At 40.2% G+C, this 26,087-nt stretch overlaps 1 protein-coding gene across 2 annotated transcripts in view; it reads left to right on the forward strand.

Moving 5' to 3' along the window:
- Positions 1 to 26,087, forward strand: part of LOC140747060 (uncharacterized) — a 90,039-nt gene that overhangs the window by 58,828 nt on the left and 5,124 nt on the right. For both annotated transcript variants that reach the window (XM_073079293.1, XM_073079294.1), the window contains exons 3-9: positions 19,476 to 19,606; positions 20,780 to 20,990; positions 21,875 to 22,014; positions 22,570 to 22,671; positions 22,959 to 23,155; positions 23,633 to 23,733; positions 24,362 to 25,078. In XM_073079293.1, the coding sequence (XP_072935394.1) occupies positions 19,476 to 19,606; positions 20,780 to 20,990; positions 21,875 to 22,014; positions 22,570 to 22,671; positions 22,959 to 23,155; positions 23,633 to 23,733; positions 24,362 to 25,078 (1,599 nt within the window). The remainder of the gene's footprint in view (positions 1 to 19,475; positions 19,607 to 20,779; positions 20,991 to 21,874; positions 22,015 to 22,569; positions 22,672 to 22,958; positions 23,156 to 23,632; positions 23,734 to 24,361; positions 25,079 to 26,087) is intronic.

The raw sequence follows: 26,087 nt of genomic DNA on the forward strand, positions 1-26,087 counted from the left end.
GATTCTGAGGAAAACCTCAGAAACGCGGAAAATGGACGATGTATTTTTTGTAGTGAAGTGTTTACGTAATTAGCTTTTCATGATATCCGATAATGGAACTGAAGCGCACAATGACTCTTTTTTATAAAGGTAAATGATTGGACTTTGAAATATTTACGTAGTTTTTTGATTTGGTGTTTTATGCACGAATGTATTTTCTATTACCTGCACTTAAAAATAACAACGCTTTTAAAACACTAAAATTAAAGCACGAGCCGTTGTGCTTGCATTGTTTAATGTTATCTCTAATTTGTTTAAACTAGGTAAATTGCATGTTCTTAAAACAAATTTAAAATTATTTGCCATTCGTATTTTTGTTTCCCACTTTAGTTAAATAGGAGCTCGTTATTTGCACACGGTTTCCTGGAATACCTCAGTTATTTCGAAGTTCAAACAAACATTGGTGATCGGTTGCAACTGTACGTCCAGTTTAGTTTCGCGCGTTAATCGTGCGCTCAGTGTTTATCTCGTGTTGAAAGCATTTTTTGCGCGTTCTCAGTATTGAGTGGTACCTGTACGCTTCCGAGAACACCGTGCGACCTTGCTGCCGGCCTTCTTTATCCGCTACTGTAGCAATAGTCGAAGCTATATCTAGACAATATCTTTCAATCTAACTTTTTTTTCTTTCTGCAATCATCTAATATTACTACCGGTCTCTGGCCTTTATATACGCAAGAATGTTACGAAATGTTATTACTATTACTATACTGACCAACTGATTGTCGGCCGATAACCGCGACATGCTCACTGTTAATTAAAAGACATATTGTATTCGTTTCGAACTTCATTTAATTAACCGAATGGATTTGTAACATTAAATAAAGCGTCGAGTTAAACGAAATGAAGTAGAATCAATCGCACGGCAAACTTAGATGTTGCTGTACAAATTGGAGCTCATCAACAGCAATTGGCACGTATAGCCTGCGAATTGGCTAGATGAAAGTGGATGAATTCCCGAGTGGAACGAACGGCCGGCGATATGGAAAGCGCGGTGGCTGCAGCAGTAATAAGCACGTGAACTGCGGGAAAGCTCCGGTGAGCAGACGGCATCCGGTGATGAGAGGCAAGGGAAATTACTGCTTGCTTTAATTACGTACGTTCAGTGGCTTATGAATTACGGGGGGAACAAGCAGACTGTATACGTTATTTGAAACATAAATGAAAGTCATAATAATTTATGACTATTAAATACATATGAAAAAACTTTTCTAATAAAAATAAATCTTTGTTTCAGGTAAATTAAGCTGAATCAGTCTCCCTACGTTCATAAGACACGTGAGTTGTAACCACTAAGATTATGTTCCTTTCTGTCATCAAATATGACATTTATTTTTAACTTTATGTGCGTCGTTAACGATACTGTTATTTATTTGTACATCTATTATATGCAACTATTATTTTATCGGCTTTCCAACATAATGTAGGCGTGTGTCTAAAAAATGTCTAAATAATATTTTGTAAAGTGTAGAAACTGTCGATTTATCTGTTGTAGTTTGTTTACACAGAGTTCCGATTTAAATGTGAAGCTTCTTTGAATTCTTGCAAATAATATTGCTTCTTACCTTCAAGGTTTTTCCTTCTAAACTTTCTTTTCATTCATTTCCTAAAATTTTTCCTGTTTATTTCTGTTTTACCCGTTTGATGCTTTTGACGTTATATGTGTGGAAATCTTGGGAAATACCTCGCCACGATTGTGCTGGCACGTTGCCGCCCCCCCAACCCGTGATGTCAGCGATACTTTGACGTCGCGCTGATTTCATTCCGAACGTAAAGTCACCATCGCTAACGTTATGTCAGTCTCGTTTAACACAATTACGCGTATAACTAATCGACTGCTTCTGTCGATGATCTTATACTGATGACGTAATAGGTAATAATTAATGCAGTAATAGATGACGCGATGCTTCTTCGATTTATCGAAGTATGGCAGGATTTTCTTTAAGCTCTCGTCATGTGTAAGGTTTGCATGATGTTAATTATTAGAGACTCCGAACATAACCGGTGCAAACTTTAAATGCACGGCCTATCTCTACAAGAGTTGTATAATATGTAAAAGATTTATTTTCGTCCCCCTGCCTTTGTGGGTGACGAAAAATAAATCTCTTTTGGCTTTGTCAACCATATTCTCCGTATTAGCGAAACGCATAACGAATGATCCAATATCTGTGGATGTTATCCAAATACAATACCAAGAAATTCTGGATTACGATCGGGAAATACCTAAGTCAAGAAAACACATTAAGATTAATGTCGTTTCGTGGAAAATTATATCTGTTATCTCAATGTCGTCTAATTTCAAAATAAATGTGATATTTATGAACTTATAATGAGTGTGTGAGCATACCCATTATTTTGTTTTACTACTTCTAAGAATGATTTTGAAGACAAACATTAGTAGGCGGATACATGTGGGCAAATGATATATACGTTGGTGCAGCCTCTGAAGTTAAATTAATGTATGGATTGACGTGTTTCTTTTGTATGCGGGGAATGGATAATTGTTAAAGAAGTATTAATTACTTCCCACTGAGGCAAAGATTTATCTGACAAACAAACACGTAGGTTTTTAAGAAGTTTTAGTAGTAGTTTAGTTTTAGGCTTAACAATGATTTACAGTAATAGACTTCTATTTCTTGTTACTGAAATTAGTTATGAAGTTTCATGAGTTCCGGCTACGTGACCCAGAAATGATGATGAATGATTTAGATATTTTCTAGTAAGGCATTGTATACTTCTTGTACTGTGACATAGCATCCATAGTTTCATTTCTAGCGTGAGAATATAAATGTAAATATTTCTTATTTATTTCGCACTTGGAAAGAAAATTTTCTACGGTAGTTTTATGAAAATTAAAATGATTGGTTAGATTCAACGTAGACAAGAATAAATGTGTTAAAAACGGGAATTAGGTCTATGGAGATGAAGAAACGTCCGTCCGGTTTGCTACGTTCAGCGGTGGCGCAACGCTGTCGCCGGAAACTGAACCCTGCACCTCTGCTTCAAACGACAAAGCTCGGTCGGGCCACGTCGCATGACGTGGTATACATACAACACTATGAATCAGTATAGATTTGTGAAATTTTTATGAAAGTAAAAAACACCTACATTTATTACACAAGTAAAGAAGCAGGATAGACTAGTGGTTAAAAAACTTGGGCTCTTGAATAAGGGGTCCGAGGTTCAATCCCAAGCACGTACCTCTGATTTTTCAATGTTATGTGCGTATTACAAATTATTGTCATTTGCTTAAAACGCTGGAGGAAAATATCATGAGGAAACCTGCATACCTTAGGAATCTTATAAAAAGTTTTCAAAGGTAGGTATGTGAAGTCTTGTCCCTGTAGTTCCGGGACTAGAATAGGGCTACGGTATCCCCTGCCTGTCGTAGGAGGCGACTAAAAGGGGGCTGCCGGGGTTGCGGGTGGCAAGAGTAGGAGCTCGAACCGTCCAGCAAGCGACCCCGGGAAGGACGGCGGTATGTGTGGTCGCATACCGTCGTAAACACTACATGGTGTAGGAGGAGCGAAAACTGCTCCCCCAAGGTAGACCCCAATTGGGGCATCGCGCTTGGAGGGCTCCGGTTGTGTTCCGTCGGAGTTCCCGGAGTTCTCCAATAAGCGTTGAGGACGGCCACCGGGGGGGTTTTAGTGCGGTAAAAATCCCATATAACCCGGCGTCGCTTCCACGTCGTCGGGTATCTTTTGGAGGTTTCCCCCTCGAGAAAAAAAAAAGTTATGTGAAGTCTACCAATTCGCACTTGGCCTGCACGCTGGTGGACTATAGCCTAAACCTTCTCATTCTGAGAGGAGACCCGTGCCCAGCAGTGGGACAGAAATGGGTTGATAATAACAAAAGTAAAGAAATTCGACCACCGACTCTAAATTAACCAAGTGTTTGTAACATTTGGCTTAGTTATAATGTCCAAGTGATCTGTACGTAGGGTTTAGGAAACGGTTGTAAACAGCTTGCGCCCGTGCAAGTGTACTCGCGGCGAGTGCGTACAGCAAGGACGTCGAACCGGTTCCTACGCAACTATTTGCAAACACTTCCACGTTACCGCGTCACCGATCACCGACCACACCGTATCGGCTTCCTCTAATCTAAATCTAACGCTTGGTTCTTAGCCGGTGGTCCTCGAACCATGTGTTGTCAGCGCGAACGTAAGCCACCACTGTTCATTAATGTTGTAATTACTAAGCTGCAACTCCTTTGGTTTTTGACTTCTGGGTATGAATCTCTCCCCACAGCTGGGCGGGGGTTAGAATATACTCCAAGTTTGGAGTATACTCCACAACTCCAACTTTGGAGTATACTCCATACTCTAAGTTTGGAGACAAGTACGAGTAAATGGCCCAACCATTTCATGTTTTCAAGTAAGTTATGCTGGAAACACTTTATAGACTAATAGATTATTTCCTACGGGATAACGAATAATTTTCTCCTAACCACATCACTATGTGTATTAATTTTGTGTCACGTATTAATAGTTGTTATAGAAAACGACCGAATTACTGATAAATATGGTAATGCGTTTCGTGTCACAATTGACGGGTCTATAATAAATTATGTACGTTGGGCCCGCCCCGCAGTACTCGCCCAGATCAGGCTTCTACAACGAATACATTATTAAAGGTAACTGATAGATCATGTACACTTAATAAATACGTTATAAATACGTTATACGATGTGAAAATCTTTCTAGTCTGATAATTATCTGATATATCGACACTTGACATAAAGTGCAACCTATTCATCCCAGTTACTAGCTTACGATGATGAGGACTAAGTGAATGCATGATGATGTCACAGTGCACATTCGCTGAGTTCTCAGCGAAGCACAGCTGACGTCACAAAAGCTGACAGGTGCCCGCTGCGTGCAGAAATTTCAGAATGCGTCATACCTAAACATTGCTCATTTGCGTATTGAGTGCAGTGAGTGTGGTGACGTGACCTTACGGCTCTTGACTCAATGTTACGAAAACTCATCTTTATTTTAAATTTTGTTGTCATGATATAAATTTGCAAAGTGACAGAAGATTGCCTCTTCGCAGCATGTGACGCTGCTTTGTTCTAGTTTATGTTGTTTATTGTTAACTAACTTATGACTGTTGCAATAATTTTGAAAATATTCAGACAATTCAATCAGAACAATTATTACAAGTAAAAGTAAATACTTATTAATATTAACTTTGCAACAACAATTTTAATAGAGAAAATACGAGAGTGTGATTCTGAAGTATGTATTATAAACGACACAAGACAACTTAACTAAATGATTTTGTCGTAAATCAAAAGTTGCGTCGCGATCGCCAGTTTTCATAATGAAATATTGTATACTGTTATACACAATGAGCTGTCACTTTCACCGACATCTCCCCGCCGCGGTCAGGGTGTAATTATACCGGCTTCCATGCGATCGCTCGCCATAGAGTTTTCAGTCAATATTGTTGTTGTAGGCTCGTCTCGTCCGTTCATGTCGAACTGAAATGGGTGACGGTAGGATGATTGGTTTTCGATTAATTACAAGCTTTTATTTAACTTACCTAACGCTAAATAATGAAAATGTTTAAACGAGTATATTTAGTTCGTTTCACACTAATAACTACGCATTATTATTGTATGTTCGGTAAATTAAAATAGCTAATAATGTTCTTACAGGATTTTCCTCTATTTTTATCAGTACTTATACGCTCAAGTTAAGCACGCAGTGTTCCCTGTATTTACGGAATTTCCTACATGAAATGAATAGCATGGGAATTACGATGGATAATGAGGAAAAGTCGTAATACATTTTTAACCATCAATATAACAAGAACTTACGTACACGTACTTGTATAGAGCTTAAAAATATATTTTGAATGGTATTTTATCTATATAATTGTTGTATTAATTGCATAATTAAATGCCACGTTCAACAACAACAATTATAGAAGTATAAAAATACTATTGCTGAAATTATGTATGTTTAGCTATCGCTGAAATCACATTGGTTGGATTAGACGATAGACGTTAGTAGTAGTGTTGGTGTGCCTACGCACGTGGTGTGGTTGGTGCGAATGTGTCAATAATCCGGCCCGCGTACGCATCCGCGCGGGATTTCCTGCCTCGGCGTCGGGCTTCGACCCCGTTACATGCTGTATTGCATGCCTACGTCACTCGCAAGTTAACGAAAGTTTACTAAACGGACATGAGAAAATTACACTTGCAATTTTTAAATGATCACCGAGACTATGTTACTTATTATTGTGCAATGTTCCATTGAACTATTTCCCTATTGACGAATAGAAAATGTATCATGCATGCAGGTTTTATATAATCAATTCTTAATCATTAAATGACGCAATAAGCTAAATACTACAGTATTCCTTTGAAAGACAGAGAATATACAAAACAGAATACACAATGAGACAACATGACAAATGTTCGTCACTGTCCCGAATTTAATTTTTTGCTCAAAGGAATTTTTGTACCATTTATCCTCATGCAACACAAAAACAGACTGGAGTCGGATTTCTTCAGCGACACTAAGATTAATTTGTACAATACTCTTCGATCACTAATAAGAACTAGTGATCGAAGACAATACTTGTATATTTTCTATATGCGTTCACATTTCTTTGAAGGTGGTACAACTTTTCTTGATTTTACTCCAGCGGTAACACTGCCTCATCTTTTTCTATCTAATCACGACGAAGTTAAGCTCTGCTGTGTCCTGGATTGAAGGATGTGATAAGGGTACGGAAGGTACATTTTATATTCGAAGGGTACCTAACAACTAATTCTCTGAGGTACCAACGCATCTGTGATCATCGACCTCAAGTAGATCTATAGTCTCATGAGGGGTTGACGATAGTTGTCTATGGGCGACACTAACCACTTACCATTTGTTGGATTGCAAGAGCGTTTGCTACTACTATATTAAAAGAATCATTTTACACCTCAAACACCGCTGCTATTAATCAAATAATCGCCAGTACCTTATATTGATATTTTCTTTGTTACTTACCTATAGGGCAGGGTGTAGATAACGTAAATAGAAGCGGCAAGTATGTCACGCGTCCGCTAATTGTTACGTGGCTACGGGTGGCAGCTAAGTATTATGTCATAGCGAGACGACGCCGGCGATTCCTGGTAATTAGCACGGGTTCACAGTGAACTCGCTCGTTATTCATTAATTACTTCGTTGTTAGGAACTGTTTTATGTACTTTGAAAAATAAACTAGGAAATTATATGCAAATAAAAATTATTTAATTAGAATGTGATGACATGAATGACATGTGATAGATTCGTCACATGACGATGACACCGTTTGGACCGAACCTCCGAAACATGCCAAAAATGTATTTTTAAAGATGAGTATAAGATTCGCTACACTAATAAATATTTCGCTGCTTGGAATTGAAGGGCCCTTCGAGAATTAAATTATAATTCATCAAGGAAATTGAATATTTCACAGCCCTTCACACAACGTAACCCTCGGGGAAGTCCTCAAATGCACTTGCAAAGGTAATAAGGCAAATATGAAGCGGGAGATTCCCATGAGTGACTTACCTGTACATACTTTACTTGAATAAGTTAGCGTGTGCTTACAACGATATAGACTATTATTATCTGTAGAGAAATGTATGTGATATTACTTTACATGTCACTGTTTTTAAATTTATAGAGCAGTTTAATGTTAAACTCGCTCTATGAAGTTTACACTATATTTCGTTGCAGTTGTTTCGATTTAAGTAAACCTACCTAGTGTAAGCGAGCGTCTTTGTAGGAATTTGTATAGACCTCATACTTAATCGCTGGGTACCTGGGCAGCCTGGACCTCATCCAACAATTAAAAAGGTCGGGAAACAATTAATTTCGTTTAAAAAATTACTTGATTACTAAGAACATGAAAACTTACTTAATTCTCAGAAAACAAGTATGTTACGAATTCAGAAAATGATTAACATGAACATTGAGTATAAATAGAATTACGTATAATTATAGTTCGCGTGCTGACCGCAGCAGGATAATTGAATAGAATTGCCTCAAGGCTGCGACATCACGTACCCGCGAGTGTGGGGCGGTGGGTGCCGTGACGTCACCACGTGAACATCACACATGCCCGATCACCGACTGCAACTGATTCGATACTATATAAAGAATCTATAAATACATTGCCAACTTATTGTTAAGTAAGTCAATGCTCGATGCTGACTAAGCGCTGAAATCCATGTATGGTTTTTATGATTAGTGAGTCCAAAGCGGGGTTTACGACACTAATAATAAAAAGGCAGATAAAAAACCTACACAAGATGCTGAAAATCTGCTCAACAAAATATGTAAATGCCTTAACACTTCCCTATGCTAATACGTATGCGTAATACATATGCCATAAAGGTATGCCAAATACATATGCCAATTTCCCAATTTTAATACACTACTGTTATTTGACTAATTGCTGACTACGACTATATGGCTGGGAGGTTAAAAGGTGTTCTTAATAACACCACCGCAATTCGATTTGTCCGATCTCGTTAATTACCAAGTTGTCTGTCTTACTTAATTAAAAAGTCAAAAGACTTTTAATACTATATTTACTTTGACTTTTAATGCTATAGTTTTATCTGTTATCAATGATATTACTACCGAGGCCTGTACTCTACTCTTTATAAGGAATATTGATGAATTTAAAGAAAAAATCTGTTTTACTATCTTTATTACTGCTTAATCTGACATATTTATACGCCTGAAGCAAAGGTAAAGGAGGGTATTGGTATGCCTTAGTTTCAAAGTAACCTACAATCTAGTAGTATTTGTTAATCGAAGAAGTGAACGCAACATCCTCGGCACCTCGGCTGTGGGTCGTCGTGAGGTGGAGGCGCGAGTGACTCACGAGGCCCACTCGCCAGCAGGCTCCCCGCTGCATACGATATTACGATAGTAGCAACGTCCTACTCAAGGTCGGGTGTGTTGCCTAACTTTAGTCACCGTGCCAAATTGCACGCTGAAACACATTAGTAGTGTAGTCTCGCTTGAAGACGGAATTTATGTGGGGTTTATTATTATTGATGATTATATATTTATAGTGCCTTTACTTACCTTACCTTGTACGTTTACATTTAAACATCTACTATTCTAGCAGAAAAAAATAGCAAAACAAGTTGGATGCTAATTAGAACACAAAAGTGTGGAATACTGAAAGCAACAACAGTATGGAAAACAAGGATATGTTAAGGCTTGACACCAAATCTCCGCGGCAACTGATGCTAAGAAAGATTCCTTACGCTTATCCTATATATGATCCAAATGATATTCAGTACCCGTCTGTTGCGGCCATGCGGCCAGCTGGTGACACGCGACACCGGCCGCATCTGCCGCCCCCTGGCCTTGCGCCGCTCACCGCGCGCTGGTCAATGGATCTCTCTCATCTAGACCGATGACAAAATTCTAATAAAACTACCGCAAAATCGTAAAAGATCGTTCGAATAAATTTGGAAATTCCGACGGAGTTTGAAATCAAATAAAAACAGTAGAGATAAATCAAATTCAATTTGCAATAAACCCTCGAAAGGACTAGTGTTTTGGTTTTAACATTGCTTAGATGGATGTGTTTGGTAAACTGGAACAACGTTTTGCAGTAACTTAGAAACCCTCTTTATTATAAGCCTTGAAATAAAACATACTACAAAAGACCCTATACTCGTAAAAGGGTAAGCTCCTTTTATAACAAAATATATGACGGGATATGATACGTAAGTGGATGATGATAAAGATTTTGATGTTGTGGGTGCCGCCGAATATCAAAATCGCGTAAAATGTCCATTTATTAGATCGTTGTCAAGCGTTTAATAATAATTTGTTATCTCGTTAGTACCTATTTACCGATTATTAATATAACTAATTAAGTAATTCAACTTATTTATACAATTTTGCATCTCTTATAATTATTTGCATCGCTTATAATATCATTGAGGATGATGGAGTTAATTTAGGTTGTTTTGTTTATAGACTTAATATATGAAATGATTGTTGATACATTTGACATCATTATTTTTTACAAATATATTCGTCGTAACGCGGACAAACTGCTTAATATCTGAATAATGTATGGGCATCGGTCGCTTTATCTTCAAACGACCTATTTGTTTGGCATAAACTATTACTGAATACAGGTCAGGCGTATTTCTATGTTGATTTGTCATTGTAACCCGAGAATCTGGTATGTGGCCGTCCGGTCGTGATAAACATAATTTATGTGGGTCCGCTTCATCTTCATGGCGTCGTAAACTCGTAAACAGTGGAAATGAGGTCGGAGAGCCGGAGTCACGCATTGCCCGTGTCGAAATATACTGCCTAAGAAACATTTTCAGCATCAACTCAATAGATTTCATTGTATGGGTAAGCTTGATCTTCTTAACCTATATTTTTTTATTAAATGTATTTCGTCACTTACGTAATACTAGTACGAACGAATAGATTAATCTAAGCTGACTGTTGTTCTGCTCATTAACCGCGGTGTTTAATTAAAGCAATCAGGTTCATCAAGACGCAGATATTACGAAAGGAGGTTAAACGGGCCGTTGATCAAACAACCGCTAAACGTTATAATCCGCGTGGCTGTTATGATAGCATCTAATTACTAGGAAGCACGTGTTGCAGCAACGTGCGATGGCCAGATACCACGCTGCGTTGGTCGCCCATTGTGGCAAACCTACGAAAGATGCATCTTCTTTAAGCTCAAAAGGTAAAAACAGAACCCTATTAAACTAAACCTCCGCTGTCTGCCCGTCTGTCACAGGGTTCTATCTCGTAACTGTAATAAATAAACACTTGCCATTTTTGTAGTGTATATATTGCTATGGCCGTCATGACAACATGCACTTTAATTTTATGTTAAAGCATGGGTATTTAGAAACGAATGGAAGTTAAAATTACTATATTAGTTCTTCGTCAGACAATATCTTAGATTCTACCGAGTACAATCGCTTTTGAAATATATGATTCCTCTAATAAAGTGACTTAATAGCTTTCACTATTTCAAAACAATGACATTACAACACCCATTATATTGAAAACAACCTACGTTCCACTACGAATAGTTTTCGGATACGAAATAGCGATGCGTTTAACGACATAGATAGAGTAGGTACCAACTCAATATCCAGCTAAATTCAATTCCAATATATTCCAATATTACGATGATATTCTGAATATTTCTATGCGCGACTGGCGGCAGGGCGGGACGACATGTGTTGTGATGAGACCCGATATGAACGCGAACATCTGGCGATGCTGGTCCGTTCATTCAATTTGTAACACTACGACCAATGACCGGGTTTGATCGCATGGAATTCCTGCTTTCTTTTTCCTCACCTGATTGGATTATCGATGCTAAGGACTTCACTATAGTTTAAACAGTCTTAGCGCAAAATAAAAATTGATCACAATCGATCAAAGTCCGATACGAAAAAATCATCGTCCTTCGTTTCATCTTAACTGATATAATCCACACTGTTATTGTAAAAGTGAATTTAATTATATTGCATTCGATCGATTATGTTTTCAAACAATAAAGAGTAGGTACTTAACCTTCAGCGGCTATCAGTAATGTAAGGAGATATGATTCGTTACGCAGCGGCGGCGGCGCGCGTAGACGGAAATAGATAATAGTAACGACTGACTCATTGTTGCATATGAATACCGTGGAATGGGGTGTTGGCACTGTTGGCAGGGCCGCTGGGCCACTGCTACGGCACTATTAATTCCATACTTGGAAATGATTGGCCAATTACTTACGTGTAATACTAATTACTTAAGTTCTGGTAATCGATATATTGTTTCTAAGAACTGAAACATGTTATATTTGTTGATATTAGCAATTAAGACTAATGAATAAAGTTGTTTGTTTTATTTCTATAAGCATAACAGAGTAAATATCAAGGTCCTCGTATATAAAAACGTACTGCGTGCGGGCGGGCTGCATTTCATTAAAAAACCTCTTGAAACACTTTCATGCATATGCACTCAGTCGGCAGATACTGCGGGCGGGCCATGTCGCTCATCTTCGTCATACGTATTACCATTGCTGGTTAGATAATTTCCTATTTTTTTTTTTTTTTTTATAATATCAGAGTAGCAGACGAGCTTGCAGTCCACGTGATGGTAAGTGGCTACTGCCGCCCATGGACATTTGTAATCAATCCCAGATAGGATTTGATATTCCTACCTGAGGTCGGCCACAGATGCGCCGCTACCCCTGAGGACTAAGATGGAACGCCTCGGAAAAGTCTGTCTCCCTTACCACACCCTTCAAACCGGAACACAGCAGCGCCTAACACTGCTGTTATTAGGTAGAAATAGGTGTGGAATTAGATTTACGTCCTTTATTAACTAAATAATAATCAATCTATGCAATGTTTTCTTTTCCAAAGATCGCGTTTAGTACAATCCCTGCCTACTAGAAATGGACAAATTTCTATAATAAACATTTTAACAACGACATTTGTTGGTTTTTGGACACAGTACGGACAGAAAATAAATAAGAACCGTCCAATAAGTATTCTTAGCCTTTACTTCATAAAACTCATATAATTTCTTTATGTTGTCAATGCACTTGCCACATACCTCAGGTGACCTTTAAGCTGCCGTGCCAGACGGCCGATACGGGCAAATTACTCAGTGCAAAGCAATTAATTCAGTGGTATGGGCCATGCAGCCGTGCACTTGTGAGGTCGTTAGTGGTGCCGCCGGACCGTGTCGCGGCAGTTCCCCGCCTTTACACTCCACCGACATCATGTTGCGTGAGGGTTTAACCTTTAGGGATAAGTAAACACATGTTTAAAATGTACCCTTGGGTTTGCGTGAGATACCTGACGGGGCTTTTGATTTTACTCTTCGATATATAATACGCGTTATGAATTTATTTTTTTAAAGAACGCTATATTATTATGTCCTTAGTTAGTACATTCAATTAGGTACTAATTTTTTCACGATGTCGTTATTCACGATTCGTGTATTTCATAAAGGGTTCATCATTTGCCAACTAAATATATTGAACACTGATCATTCCTAGCTCGCATTCGGGGTAATCAGTGTCCATTACTGGCTTTACTGCTTCTATCTCCGATAGATTATTTCTGTTATATATATGAATAAAATATCTAAAAATAAAATAGTGCTGAAAATAATATTTTATTATGGCAGCGTGCGGACCGTCAAATTATATTATGGAGACAGGTCGACGTGGCGCGTACACAAGCACCCGATAAATATTAGAACACGTCACGTTACCGGCGCCGTGCGATCCGGTATTTATACCGCGGAGTAAATTACAAACTATCTTCATAGGAATGTCAACATCTTTTATATTTTGCGTAGGCGCCTAATTTATATGAGCTGTACAGTGTTTAAAAGACACTTCATGAAAACATTGTGTGTTACCAGTATTATCAAAAATTCTTGAAAAAGTTATTTATACACGATTACATAACTATTTAAATTCTATTAATTTCATCTCAAAACGACAATATGGTTTTATACCTAAAAGTAATACACTTACAGCAACTATTGATCTTGTCACTAAAATAAAACAGAACATAGATAATAAAAATATAGCTCTCGGTATTTTTATAGATTTAAAAAAGGCCTTCGATACTGTAAGCCATAAACTCCTCCTAAAGAAACTAGAAACTATAGGGATCGTCGGCCAATCATTACAAATGTTTAAATCTTATCTCACAAAAAGATCTCAGATAGTTAAAATAGACCAGTACCAGAGTAATTCACTACCAGTTTCGTGCGGAATCCCTCAAGGCTCAATATTAGGCCCCTTATTATTTTTAATTTATATAAATAATATACATGAGTTAAGTTTAAACGGTCATATTACTCTGTATGCAGATGACACTTCTTTGTTCTACTTTGGCACATCTATACACACTCTAATTTCACAAGCCCAAGACGATTTGAACACCTTATACAAATGGTTTCAATACAATTTACTAACTATAAATATTTCTAAAACTTCCTACATTATATTTAAGGCCAAAAACAAAGATATACCACCACACGCACCTCTTACAATTAATAATATTCATTTAACACAAAAATCTGATGAAAAATATCTAGGTCTACATATGGATACACACTTAACTTGGAAAATTCAAATTAATCACATAAAAACCAAATTAGTAAATCTCATTCGTTCGTTACGTAATATTGTGCGGTGCATACCACGTAAACTACGGTACGCAATATATAATGCATTAGTTAAACCACATCTATCCTATCTCATTGAGGTCTGGGGTAGCTCGGCAAAAACAAGATTAGAGGAACTCCAAATTTTACAAAATAAAATAATAAAATTACTTTTTAATTATCACTATCTGACGCCTACTAAAACAATATATACTGAAACAAAAATAATGAATTTAAAAAAATTATACATGTATAATATCTGCATTTTTGTCCGCAAAACACTTAATAGGAATATCCACACTAATATAATGTTCACTAAGCAAAAACAAGTCACCAATCGCAACACTCGGCGAGCGAGCTTCATTGTCCTACCTAAGACTCGAACAAATTACGGTAAAACAATGATTACCTTCGAAGGAGCACGAATTTATAATAAAATACCCTCATCTATAAAAAATGTGAATTCATTTGACGTATTCAAGAGGAATCTATACCAATACCTAATACTGTAGTGCTATACATTTTTAATTAACATTTAACATTTTTAACGAATACGTCAGGTGTATAGAATCTTTTGATAAAGCACGACGACGAAATGATTGTATTAACTTACTATGTTCTCATGTAAGTGACAACTGTCTTTATGAGAATAAATTTCTTTAAACCTAAACATTAACAATTCTGAATCCTTGTCTCTATATTCTACACTATATTTAAAATAATAATATATTCCATCACAATTAATTGATTAATTCACATATACCTATTATTTGCACGGCATTCAATCCTGCATACATGCACGCTACAAGTGTATTCAATTTGAGTGAAGATTACCCTTACTTAAAAAGTGTATTACTCGTATGAAAATATCTTGAATTCATTACCAAAATCACCAGGCAGAGTAATATAAGCATAGAATAGCATTATCTTTTCAGAGTACCTTGTTTTTGTTTGTAGAACAGATCTAATCTGAGTAACAAAGTAATGATTAAAATTGGAAACGGAAAGTATAATTATATTAATTAATACTATCGCATAAATAATAAAGTATTTTATTCGTGCGGCGAATTATGAACGGAAGACAAAAGTTTCCTTATCGTTAATTCTATATAAACTAGAATGCAATAAAAGTGCTAATAAGGAAATGGTTGTTCCGATAACCCAATAAAAGTGGTCGTTTGGGCCGAGCCGCCCAATATTTATCGAAGCCCAATATATTTATTGCGCGGGTGCCGCGGGGCTCCGGAAGTGCGTGCCGGAGCCCGCTGCCGGCAGCGCCGCGCTCGTATCGAGGACACTGGACTATTGGATATAGGACAATTATCAATGCTATTACTTAGTTTATTATCACAATGAGTCCTGACTAAATGAGGTTACTAGCAGTAATAACCTACTGGTTAGAAACTTGGCTTAAGTTATGTGCATATTAGGAATCGCTTGCTTAAGAGGGAAATCTCGTGATAGTTGCAAAAAAAACAGCAAAAAGTGACTGCACATAAAAAAACTTCTTAAGGGGGTGTAAGGTCTTTTTTTTTTTTGTTGACGAGGGGGAAACCTTCAAAAGGTACCCGACGCCGTGGGAACGACGACGGGTTATGTGGGACTTTACCGCACTAAAACCCTCCCGGTGACCGTCCTCAGCGCTGCGTAGAGGACTCCGGGATCTCCAAAGGAACGCAACCGGAGTCCTCTTGGCGCGTGGCCCCGTGGCTCCGCCCAGATGATTATGAAGCTCGTCACTCCGTGTGGAGCGTACGACGGTATCCCCGCAACCCCGAAAGCCCCCTTTTAGTCGCCTCTTACGACAGGAAAAGGATACCGTAGCCCTATTCTGATCCCGGAACTACAGGGACAAAGGGGGGTGTAAGGTTTACAAATTCGCAAAGCGTTCTTAAAGACAAAGGGTACAGGATCAGTCAGAGTGAAGGCAACTAAGAGGCCTATATTCAGCTGCGTTCCGTTAAAGTCTTGTGGAGTTGATGGCTTAGTGTTTTGATAATGAGCAAGATCGTAAAGTAATCGTTGCGTAGCGCGTCACCCGCGGCCTTTGCCGAGGGCGGCACGGGGCGAGACGTCACCGCGACGTGTCACGGGCTATTTGTAACACCTGCCTACGTATGCTGCGCTTAAAATACTGTCTTGTAACATATTCGCCTTAAGATCCAGTGAGATCACGACTAAGTTGGTGCTTCTGACTTCTGGTAAGTTTAAACTCTTGCAAGCGTAATATTATTTATGAACTGAGTATTTATATTTGTAGTAATTTTTTTAATTGATTAATTAATGTCGTCGGAACCATATTCATAATTTGTAGTAATTAAATTAATTCAATCTTAAAAATAGATACCATCATATCGCCTTTAAGATTTGCCTAGTTTTACTGATATCCATCTTTAATGCAAGCATTAATGCCCTAGGCGATAGATGTAGAAAATAATAATGAACAGTAGGTATAGGGCACGATAGTAAGGTGAAGCCACGTCACCGGCGACCTTTCGCGGCGGCCCATTCATCCGACCGTTGTTTACGTACAGATTACACTATACTCCGCTGCATACAAATATTGCCTAGACACTTTCAAGAATACCAACTAAGTAGCCAGTGAAGACTTCGCGTCGACTTGTTTATTGAGGGACATCGCGTGGGAAAACACTGCAAATATCTGTGCATATGATAAATCGTAAAAAATCCAGTGATTAATCCATTGTAAACTATATTCATATAAATGTATCACGTGTGTCTGACGTCATACCTCTCTATTATTCCACTATTTGCCAGAGATGATTCGCTGATGCTGGCAGCTGCGACTGCCGGCAGTACGTGACCTATTTCCCGCCGACCGGCATTGCATTTTAATATCGTCAATCTTCCAACAGACTCGTAGACCTCGTTATATGATCAAGATTGTTCCGTTTGAGATATCCGAGGGCTTTTATAAGCCTGCATGATGTCTTCTTAGCTTGCCTCCATTAATTAACGCATAATACTTTTTCTTGTTTCGACAAAGTCTAGTTAAAAGTTATAATATGTGTTTTTAAAATGCAAATTTTTGCACTTTCAGTAGCATGATAATATGATAGTATTACATAACGTACTTAAATTATCATTGATTTACCTCTATGTCATTTCTTAGCTATTATATGATCCTATTATATTAAATTGTAATGACATGCCTGGCCATCCAGTTAGTCACAACTCACATTACGGCATATACGAACGAATCCCAATACCGTTAGCGGCGCCGTCATTAGATTGGCTTAATTTCAATCCAATCCTTTCTACGTCCCTGCTGAGCATGTCACAACAGAAGGAGGTCTGAAGAGTGCCTTCACCGCGCTACACTACTGTAATTTGGATTATTATAAATTCAACGCTGTGCAGTTTTCATTCCACGTAATTCTCAGAATAACTCGGAATGTTATACATAATAAATGTATAGGTAATATTTAATTCATGAAATCTGAAATGGTTTCGGATTGGCGAGAGATTAATTGGAGCGAAAGGAGATTTATCGGACGATATCCGCAATAGAAGTGAGAAGGGGCGCTGGGGAGGCGCGTTGATGGACGGCAATCGACACGGAAACGATCGGGTTGCCATCCGGCGAAAATAATGTGGTGTGAACACTTTATGATTGTGTGTTAATACTAACAGTTCTCCTCCGAGTGGTCCAGCTTAAAATAAACACATGTACACTTATGTAATGTAAAATATTTCTCCAACAGTATTGTTCAACATTGAAATAATTATAGCGTGAAGGTGTAGATAATGAAACATGAGGAATTGCGAATATTATATTAATCGAGACGACCTCAGTACTTTGATTAATGAATAAGGCTTGTTTTTGAGAGGTTTATAGTAAGTTTGTAAGCAACAGTTGCTCAAGCGTGTCCGTGGATCTTCAACGTTTAATTCAGCGTTGCGCGCGTCGATCCGAGCTCGCGCGCAAATTGCCCAAATGTCTGCCCGCCGCGCCACTTGACCCCGCCGCTCCGTAATTTACTGCCGAGCCCCGAGCGCCTCCCCGGTGTCCCCACACGCCGTTACGTCGGGCGCCGGCGACCCATTACAGCTCTCCACTGCATTCGACTGTCGAATTAGATGCTAAATGCCAGAGCCATGTGGAGAAGTATGTGCGCATAAATTGATTCAAGGGCAGAGTGAATGGAAGCTTTTAAGGTACGTGTTACCGGGGGTTCCAAGTAGGTTAATGAATAGATTGAAATTCGCCGTGCATGGCGCGTCTTCACTGTTATCTGAACGTTAATATTTTTTTTGACATTTAACCCTGAGATACTGCCTAATGGTAGAGTGTCGGAAGGTGGATGAAACGTTTTACAGACAGGTCAATGGCACAAGGCTACATAAATCTCGATCAACAATAATAGTCTTGTTGATAGTAAGTGATGATCGAAGATACCATTAATTTGATTAATCGGTTGATTAGAATTTCAATCGGTCTATCCGTTTGGAACATTTAATAATTTATTTGCATTTTATGTGAGTGATATTCATATTTCGGTTGTAGTTTTGGTAGTAACCGTTACATATCTGAAACCGGCATAACCCGTATGCCTGAGCACTTGCTAAAAGTTCTATCGTTGCTGGCATCTGGGCTCGGACCCGTGTGAGTCTGCGCCTGCGCATACACATACTTATTATACTGATCGTATCTGCTGCAATTATTTGTATCGTATGAAGTGTGTATTTTACTTACGTAGATAATTTTAATTATGTAAGGTATATGGGCAACTTATGAATATGTAATGTATCAGTATCAGTATATGTAATGTATGCAGATCTGGTGATAAAAAAGTCAAGAATTAGAAGTTTAAAATATTTTTGCTGAACTTAAAGATTCGTATCACGTATATTTTTGCGCTACCAGCATCAAAACGTTGCTACCTTTTAAGATTTATACAATATAGACCATTGCCTTTATTTCTTTTTAAAATATCGTGTTATAACCATTAATACTATACCTAAGCTCTCGTTAGGAGACATCGATAAAGACTTAACCTTTGCCAAGCAAAAGGAATACGGTTTTTATGTTTTGCTTCTACCAGTCGTAAGATACAACTTCTTATTTAAGCCTTTGTACAAATTATGTTTCCGTTATATATTTTTAAAGTATGCTCTCAAAAAGGTCCAATAAGCCATACTTAGAAGACAACGTCGTATAGCGTATCGTGCGTATTAAAAACATGTTGGCAAGTGCAATATTTCCGTTTCTGACGATGTTTTCATTGTTCCACAGGGAGGAGGTCCGGCAGCACGCGGTGCGGTGGAACGCCAGCTTCGTGTTCGTGTGCAAGATGTGCGCCAACGCGAACACGGGCGTGCTGGAGCCGGCGCTCATGCGCGTCTCCGTGCGCAAGGAGTGCAAGGGTAGGCGGACACTTTACAATACAGACGACTGAAACTATGTACGGATCTCTTCTCCCAATTAGAAGCTGTAACATACTTATACATACTGCTATATTACTCGTATTACCGACAATCCAATGATAACAATTGTAATTGACGGATTGTCATGCCATTTACAAGGTATTAACGGTATTTTTTCTTTATAATATGGAGTAGTAGACGAGCATGCAGTCCATCTGATGGTAAGTGGATACTGCCGCCCATGGATATCTGTAATCGACTCCAGATAGGATTAGATATTCGTACCGGAGGTCGGCCACAGATGCGCCGCTACCACTGTGGACTAAGCTGGAATGCCTCGGAAAAGTATGTCTCCCTTACCACACCCTTCAAACCAGAACACATTATTTATTGTGATGATGATGGATAATAATATAGCGATTGATATTTTAAAGTGATAAACAATTACTACAAATAAAATAACATCAAATGAATATGTCCTTATTAACACCATTGCTTCATTAATTGTCTCCGAAACTACATTTATCAGTGCAATGGGGCTTATGAAACTTGAAATGGCTGACTTGTACGCGACCGTGGCCAAAGTTTGAATATACGAGTGTCACTGCCAAGATAAACTTGCAAGTTTCTCGCTGCGAACGGGAAGGACGCCTCCACGCCACGCTCAGTTATCAAGTTTAAAGTTTAAGAGAAATGAGATAGTTTGCCGTCGGTAGCGATTTTCTCTCTTGCCTCGAAGTATAATGTTTCCTTTTAGCAATTAACTTTGAAATGTTTCGGATTTGTGTTTGATATTGTTTGCGAGGGTAATTTTAAAATTTAATTATTGTAATTTTACAACTGCTGTTAAATTGACTTCTACTGATCGTGCGTGCCTCATTGGCACAGTTAATAAAGGAAAGTATGATTATTCAGAATTCATTTGAAATTATATGAACCATGAGTGACGTGCGGGTGTGACGTGACGGTGTGTTTGTGGAAGTTATCCAACAGGAGGTGGTTTTTATTATTTTAATGTCTACAGTTAGTTGATAGCCTAGGTGTTTAGGTGTAAAGTTTAAGAACGGGATTTGGATTTGCACACTTCTTCAACTTCACAATTCCAATGTGGTTACGCCAGCACGAACATGAATGAATATATTATTTATTAATAAAACGATAAAACGTTTTCAGGTGGTCGGTCGTACCAGAAGCTGGGCTTCTGCGACGTGAACCTGGCGGAGCTGGCGGGCGCGGGCGAGACGACGCGCCGCTGCCTGCTGGAGGGGTACGACTCGCGGCGGCGGCAGGACTCCTCGGCCGCCGTGCCGCGCCGCCAGGACAACTCCGTGCTCAAGCTGCGCATCAAGATGAGCATGATCTCCGGGGATCCGCTCTTTAAAGTGTTAGTATTGCATCAATATACTTGTGTCACATTGCGAACACATTGAGGGTTCGAGACTAACACGCGTATATGCGCGCAAACGCGCGGCAATCGTTGTGTTGCCATTATACTTATCACTTAGGCGTATGAAAAATAGATAGTAGCCGATTTTCAGACCTACTGAATATGCATATAAAATTTGGTGAAAATCGGTAAAGCCGGAAGAGTACGGTAACTAACATTGTGATACGAGAATTTTATATATAAGATAGAACCAGTAAGTGCAGTTCGACCAGAGAGGTACCACCGCCACAAGTAATGTTAGCGTAAAGAAGTTCTTGGGTTTCGGTGGATGGGTGTGGATGTTGGATAACTTGTATGCTTATGAAGCCGACCATCTTGTTCCTTACGAATGGCAACACATCCGTGCTGGGTTTCAGATAGAACCACTGTTTTAAATAGAGATGGTTACAGATGTCATGGTTGTCACGAACAACTTTCCGGTGGACTGCAAGATAGTCTGTCCATTTTAATCTTATAAATAACTTTGTGAACAAAAAAGTATTGAGAATGTTTATTCCATCATCAACTTGTTACTTTGCGGTTAGTGTAACTATTATGACCAAACGGAAATTCCAGACGATATTTTTTTAGGTAAAGACTATATCCTAAATGTAGGCCAAACTCGGTGAAGCATAATTGTATTATCTTGTGGAGTATAGTAATTTAAACTTGTCGAAAACCATTATCTATTTGAGTAGCATGTTTTGGAAATAATTCCATGTCCCGCAATGGGGCATAAATATCAACCAATTCTTCCATAATCATCAACAGTTAGAATACATGTTTATCCACACTCGTGTATGATATGGTAGCAATAGTACAATTTGTGCATGTATGGGCAGTCCGGAGCGCAAGCAGGAGGCGGCGGAGAGCAAGGCGGGCGGCGACAGCGGCTCGGAGAGCGCGCCCGCGCCCGACGACGACTGCGCCTCCTCCACCGCCAGCTCCGGCTTCGGATCCCTCACCAAGAAGAAGAACTACGGTTAGATTACACTTTCACACACTACACGATAGAGCTTTGGAGCAGTAGCTCCCCGAGTCATTTGAAGGGGTGTATTGTGACTATTTTGTTTCGCAGGATAGTCGATAGGGTGAAAAAAGTGAAAATAATTCGAAGGTCCTTTTTTCACTTTTTAGTATAAATAAAAACATTACTTTATACTAGTAATTGTATGTGGCCAAGTTATAGTAGTTTATTATTTATGTTTAAAAAGTAAGCCCCTAAGTTGTGAACCCTGCTTTGAAGAATCAACTTCTAACTAGCTTGAAATATGTTACCAACTTCTTTGTGGTTAAACTCTGATCGCACGGCGACCGCACTGGTTGCTTGTTTAGCTCTCAACACTGCTATAGTGTTGAGAGCTACTGTGTTTTATGTTGCACAATTCGGCGATGTACTTATATGAAGCATTCCAACGTAGTCCTAGTAGCAAAACATCTGTAAAAACTTCTTGCTAGTTCCATTTGATAAAAAGAATGACATACAAAAAGCGCAGTACACTATAAAGTTATAATGATGATGTCGGTTGTGTTGCAGAGGGCACGCTGAGCCAGCCGCTGTCGTCGCTGCCGTCGTGCGAGCTGCCCTCGCCCGACGCGGAGGAGCCGCCGCTCGCCACCACCATACCCGACCACCCCGGTAAGCGGTCACTCCACTATACTACCTAGTCTAGGGACACCATTGTTATAGTCGATAATTTATTGCGTGACGCTTTTTTCACTCAAAAGTAGGTATAAGCACTAGAATTGCTTGTATCGTGTATACTACTGACATACATGGAGACAAGTGATTCCAGTGATATAAATGGTTGTAATTGTTAATTGTAAGCACATTTTGGAAATACAATAGTAATTTTATAACATTCTTAAAACTAAACCTAAATACTTATTGAAGTAATTATAATTGTTAGATTGTCTACATTCCAGGTTTCACGGTATCGGTGACGAGTAGCGTGCCGTCGGGTGTGCCGTCGGGCGTGCCGGCGAGCGTGGCGTCGAGCGGCGCGGCGAGCGGTGCGGTGAGCGGCGCGGTGAGCGGCGCGGCGGGCTGTGCCACGTGCTTGCAGCAGCAGCACACGCACTCGCGGAACTCCTCCAACACCTCCGGCGACATGAGCAGCAAGGTATACACACTTCTATTGTTATCCTGGTCATATTCCAGTGTCCACTGAAATATAGCTTATATTTCTTTGTTATATTTAACAGCTTTGTAACGTCAGTATTAAGCACTGTTGTGGTATTTACCTTAAGAAATTGCATTAAGATTCATTTTTTAGTACATAACGGAAAATTTCGTATCCCTTTAATACTGCCTATTATAGAGATACGAAATTTTCCGTCTTATTTATTTTTAAAGGAACCTTAAATTGAATGTTTATTATTGATGTTATATTATATAACAATATTAATTATATTGAATTTATTTTTCAATTTGAGATTTATTATTATTATTTTATTTTTATTTATTCTTTATGTGGACATCGAATTGTTTTTATAATATAATTTAAAATTTAATGTTTGTGTGTCAATGAGTATAATTGGTTCTGCGAAATCGTTCTATTTGACAATAAATAAATAAATAATGTTTGAATGTCCACCAGGCGTCAGGGTACGGCAGCTCTGTGTCGGCGGCGTCGGCGCACTCGCGACAGAGCTCGGAGGGCGACTCCGCCGGCGACTCCGCGCGGCCGCACCACAACAGGTAACCCCACTTCCAGTACGCGGGACTCTAATAACGACGCCGCACACTTTGTTATATTCATGTTAATTCCCTAAACCGCGGTGTCTATAAAACTATACCAAATTCTCGATGATAATCGAATAAAAGGTTTCCATTTTTCTTCGAAATTATGTCGGTTTTTTTCTAATAATTTCTTTCGGTGATCCGACACATAACAACATATTTCCATATACATTTTTATACTTATCTGTATTAGGAAATTTATATTAATAGTTTAATTCGCATACGTATTCAATCCATAATCACTCAACTATATTGTCAATAACTTTTGACAAATTCTATGTTTCTACACTAATACAATACGTCAATTCAGAAATTGGTAACGGAGAACACGTTTCAAGCAATGCGTTTTGAACACAAGGACTCGCATTATGTTAGAATATGCCGAACGCTTGTATTCCCACTGGGCGGGAGCGGCGCGACGCCACCCCACTTGTACAGCTCCGAGCCGCTTTATTTTAATTAACATTCGCGTTTCGCACGTCACTAACTTTTTTTTTTGTTTGGCCGTATTTATTTCGCTTCGTTCATATTATTTTTTATTTTTATTTTTTTAATTCCCCCGCCCCCTCCCCCGTCGGTCCCGCAGCGTGCGCGTAGAGCGGACCACCACCACGACCACCACGCTATACGTCCCCTCCCAGGGCAGCAAGCAGGCGGGGCGCGCGCTCGCCAAGCTGCTGCTCGAGAAAACCGTGCACTGCGAGACCTCCGACCTGTACCTGACGCCCGACGCGACGCACAACACGACGCACGACACGACGCTCAAGTCGGCCGACGTGTTCCTAACGCCGGACACGACGCTGTGCGGCGCGCCCGACGTGGTGCCGCGCCGTCTGCTGTCGCCGCCCAGCGCCGAGTACCGCACGCCCGACTGCACGATGCTCGACGACCACTCCTTCGCGATGCCCACCTACTTCGACCAGAAGAGGAAGGCGGTCTCGGTGATCGATTCGGTCGTCCAGCCGCTCACCAACTTCCAAATTTTCAAGCAGAAGTCTCTGAACACGATCCCGGCGCTCCTCGAAAAGAACAAGCGAAACGAGGAGTTGTTCACCAACTTCCCGTTCCTGACGCCGCTGGCGCACCGCAAGAACTCGACGTCGAACACGAACCGGCTGTCCGGGTGCATCGAGGACGAGTTCTACTGCATTCCGTCGGATCCCGAGGCGGAGGTGGAGAGTTCCGAGCGGATAGACGTGCGGCACCGTTTCAGGAGCCTGTCGAACCAGGCCCTCAACGAGGAGGTGTTCACGTCGACGCCGAAGGGCGAGCCGGTGCGCCACAGCTACGCCGCGCACACGAGGTGAGTGCCGCGTGCCGCTTGCCCCGCCCCTCCCGCCGCTCCCGACGCTCCCGCCCACCGGGTGACCTTCGCCTACTAACGTCCGTCTCCAGGTGTTGGGTTTTATTTTTCTGTCTCAAAGTCGCCTCCGTTTCTAATCGGTTTTATGTTCGTTTCGTTTCTGTGACTACCTCGTTTCCTCCCTGTCGGATCTACTTCGCTCTCATGCTCTCTTCATAAACTCTTCATAAACATCATATCTATCACCGCATTATTACTAGAAATATATTATTAAGTTCAGTACTATAAGTAACTATACAAATGAATATTACAATTATTCAAGTATTGTTAAGTGTCAGTACGTTCGAGTGCAACGTTTATAACGATGCGATATGTAGTGGAGTACCCAAGCTAAGCGATGTGCGCGCGTGTGGCGGTGTGCAGGCGCGAGACGGAGGCGGCGTGCGGCGCGTGCGGCGCGTGCGGCGCGCCGGCCGGCTCGCTGCCGCGCCGCACCCCCGCCGCGCTGTCGGTACCGCCGCCGCAACACACATCCCCGCCCCCACCCCACCCCGCCGCGACGCTCGCCCGCCCGACGCCCGGCGCCCGTGCCGCACGTGCCGCACGCTATTGTACCCGTCCGGCTTGGACTGTAACGCTGCTTGTCCACCGGAACCGTCACTGAGCCGATACCGATAATTAATGACGGCGCCGAAGTAGCGTCCATACATTTACTATAGCAGCTTGTCCACCGCACGCCCGTCACCCGAGCACCGTCATGCCGGCCGCCGATATTTCGAGTAGATCATAGGCACTGAGATTTTAACGGGCCTATGTGCCGGCAATATAAAACACGTTGGAACGTGTCCTGCCTGGATACACTGCAGTCGCACGCGTGACATCTGAAACAAAATAAACCGCCGATATCGGTCGCGGTGGACAAACTATCGCCGTCACGACGTATTAAAATCGGCCCGAAATAATCTCGTTCTCGGTATAGGCTCGATGACGGTGCAGTGAACAAAGGACC

This window comes from Epargyreus clarus, unplaced genomic scaffold (genome assembly GCF_041222505.1).
Source record: "Epargyreus clarus isolate Ecla_fem2 unplaced genomic scaffold, WU_Ecla_fem_2.2 ptg000014l, whole genome shotgun sequence".
NCBI lineage: Eukaryota > Metazoa > Arthropoda > Insecta > Lepidoptera > Hesperiidae > Epargyreus > Epargyreus clarus.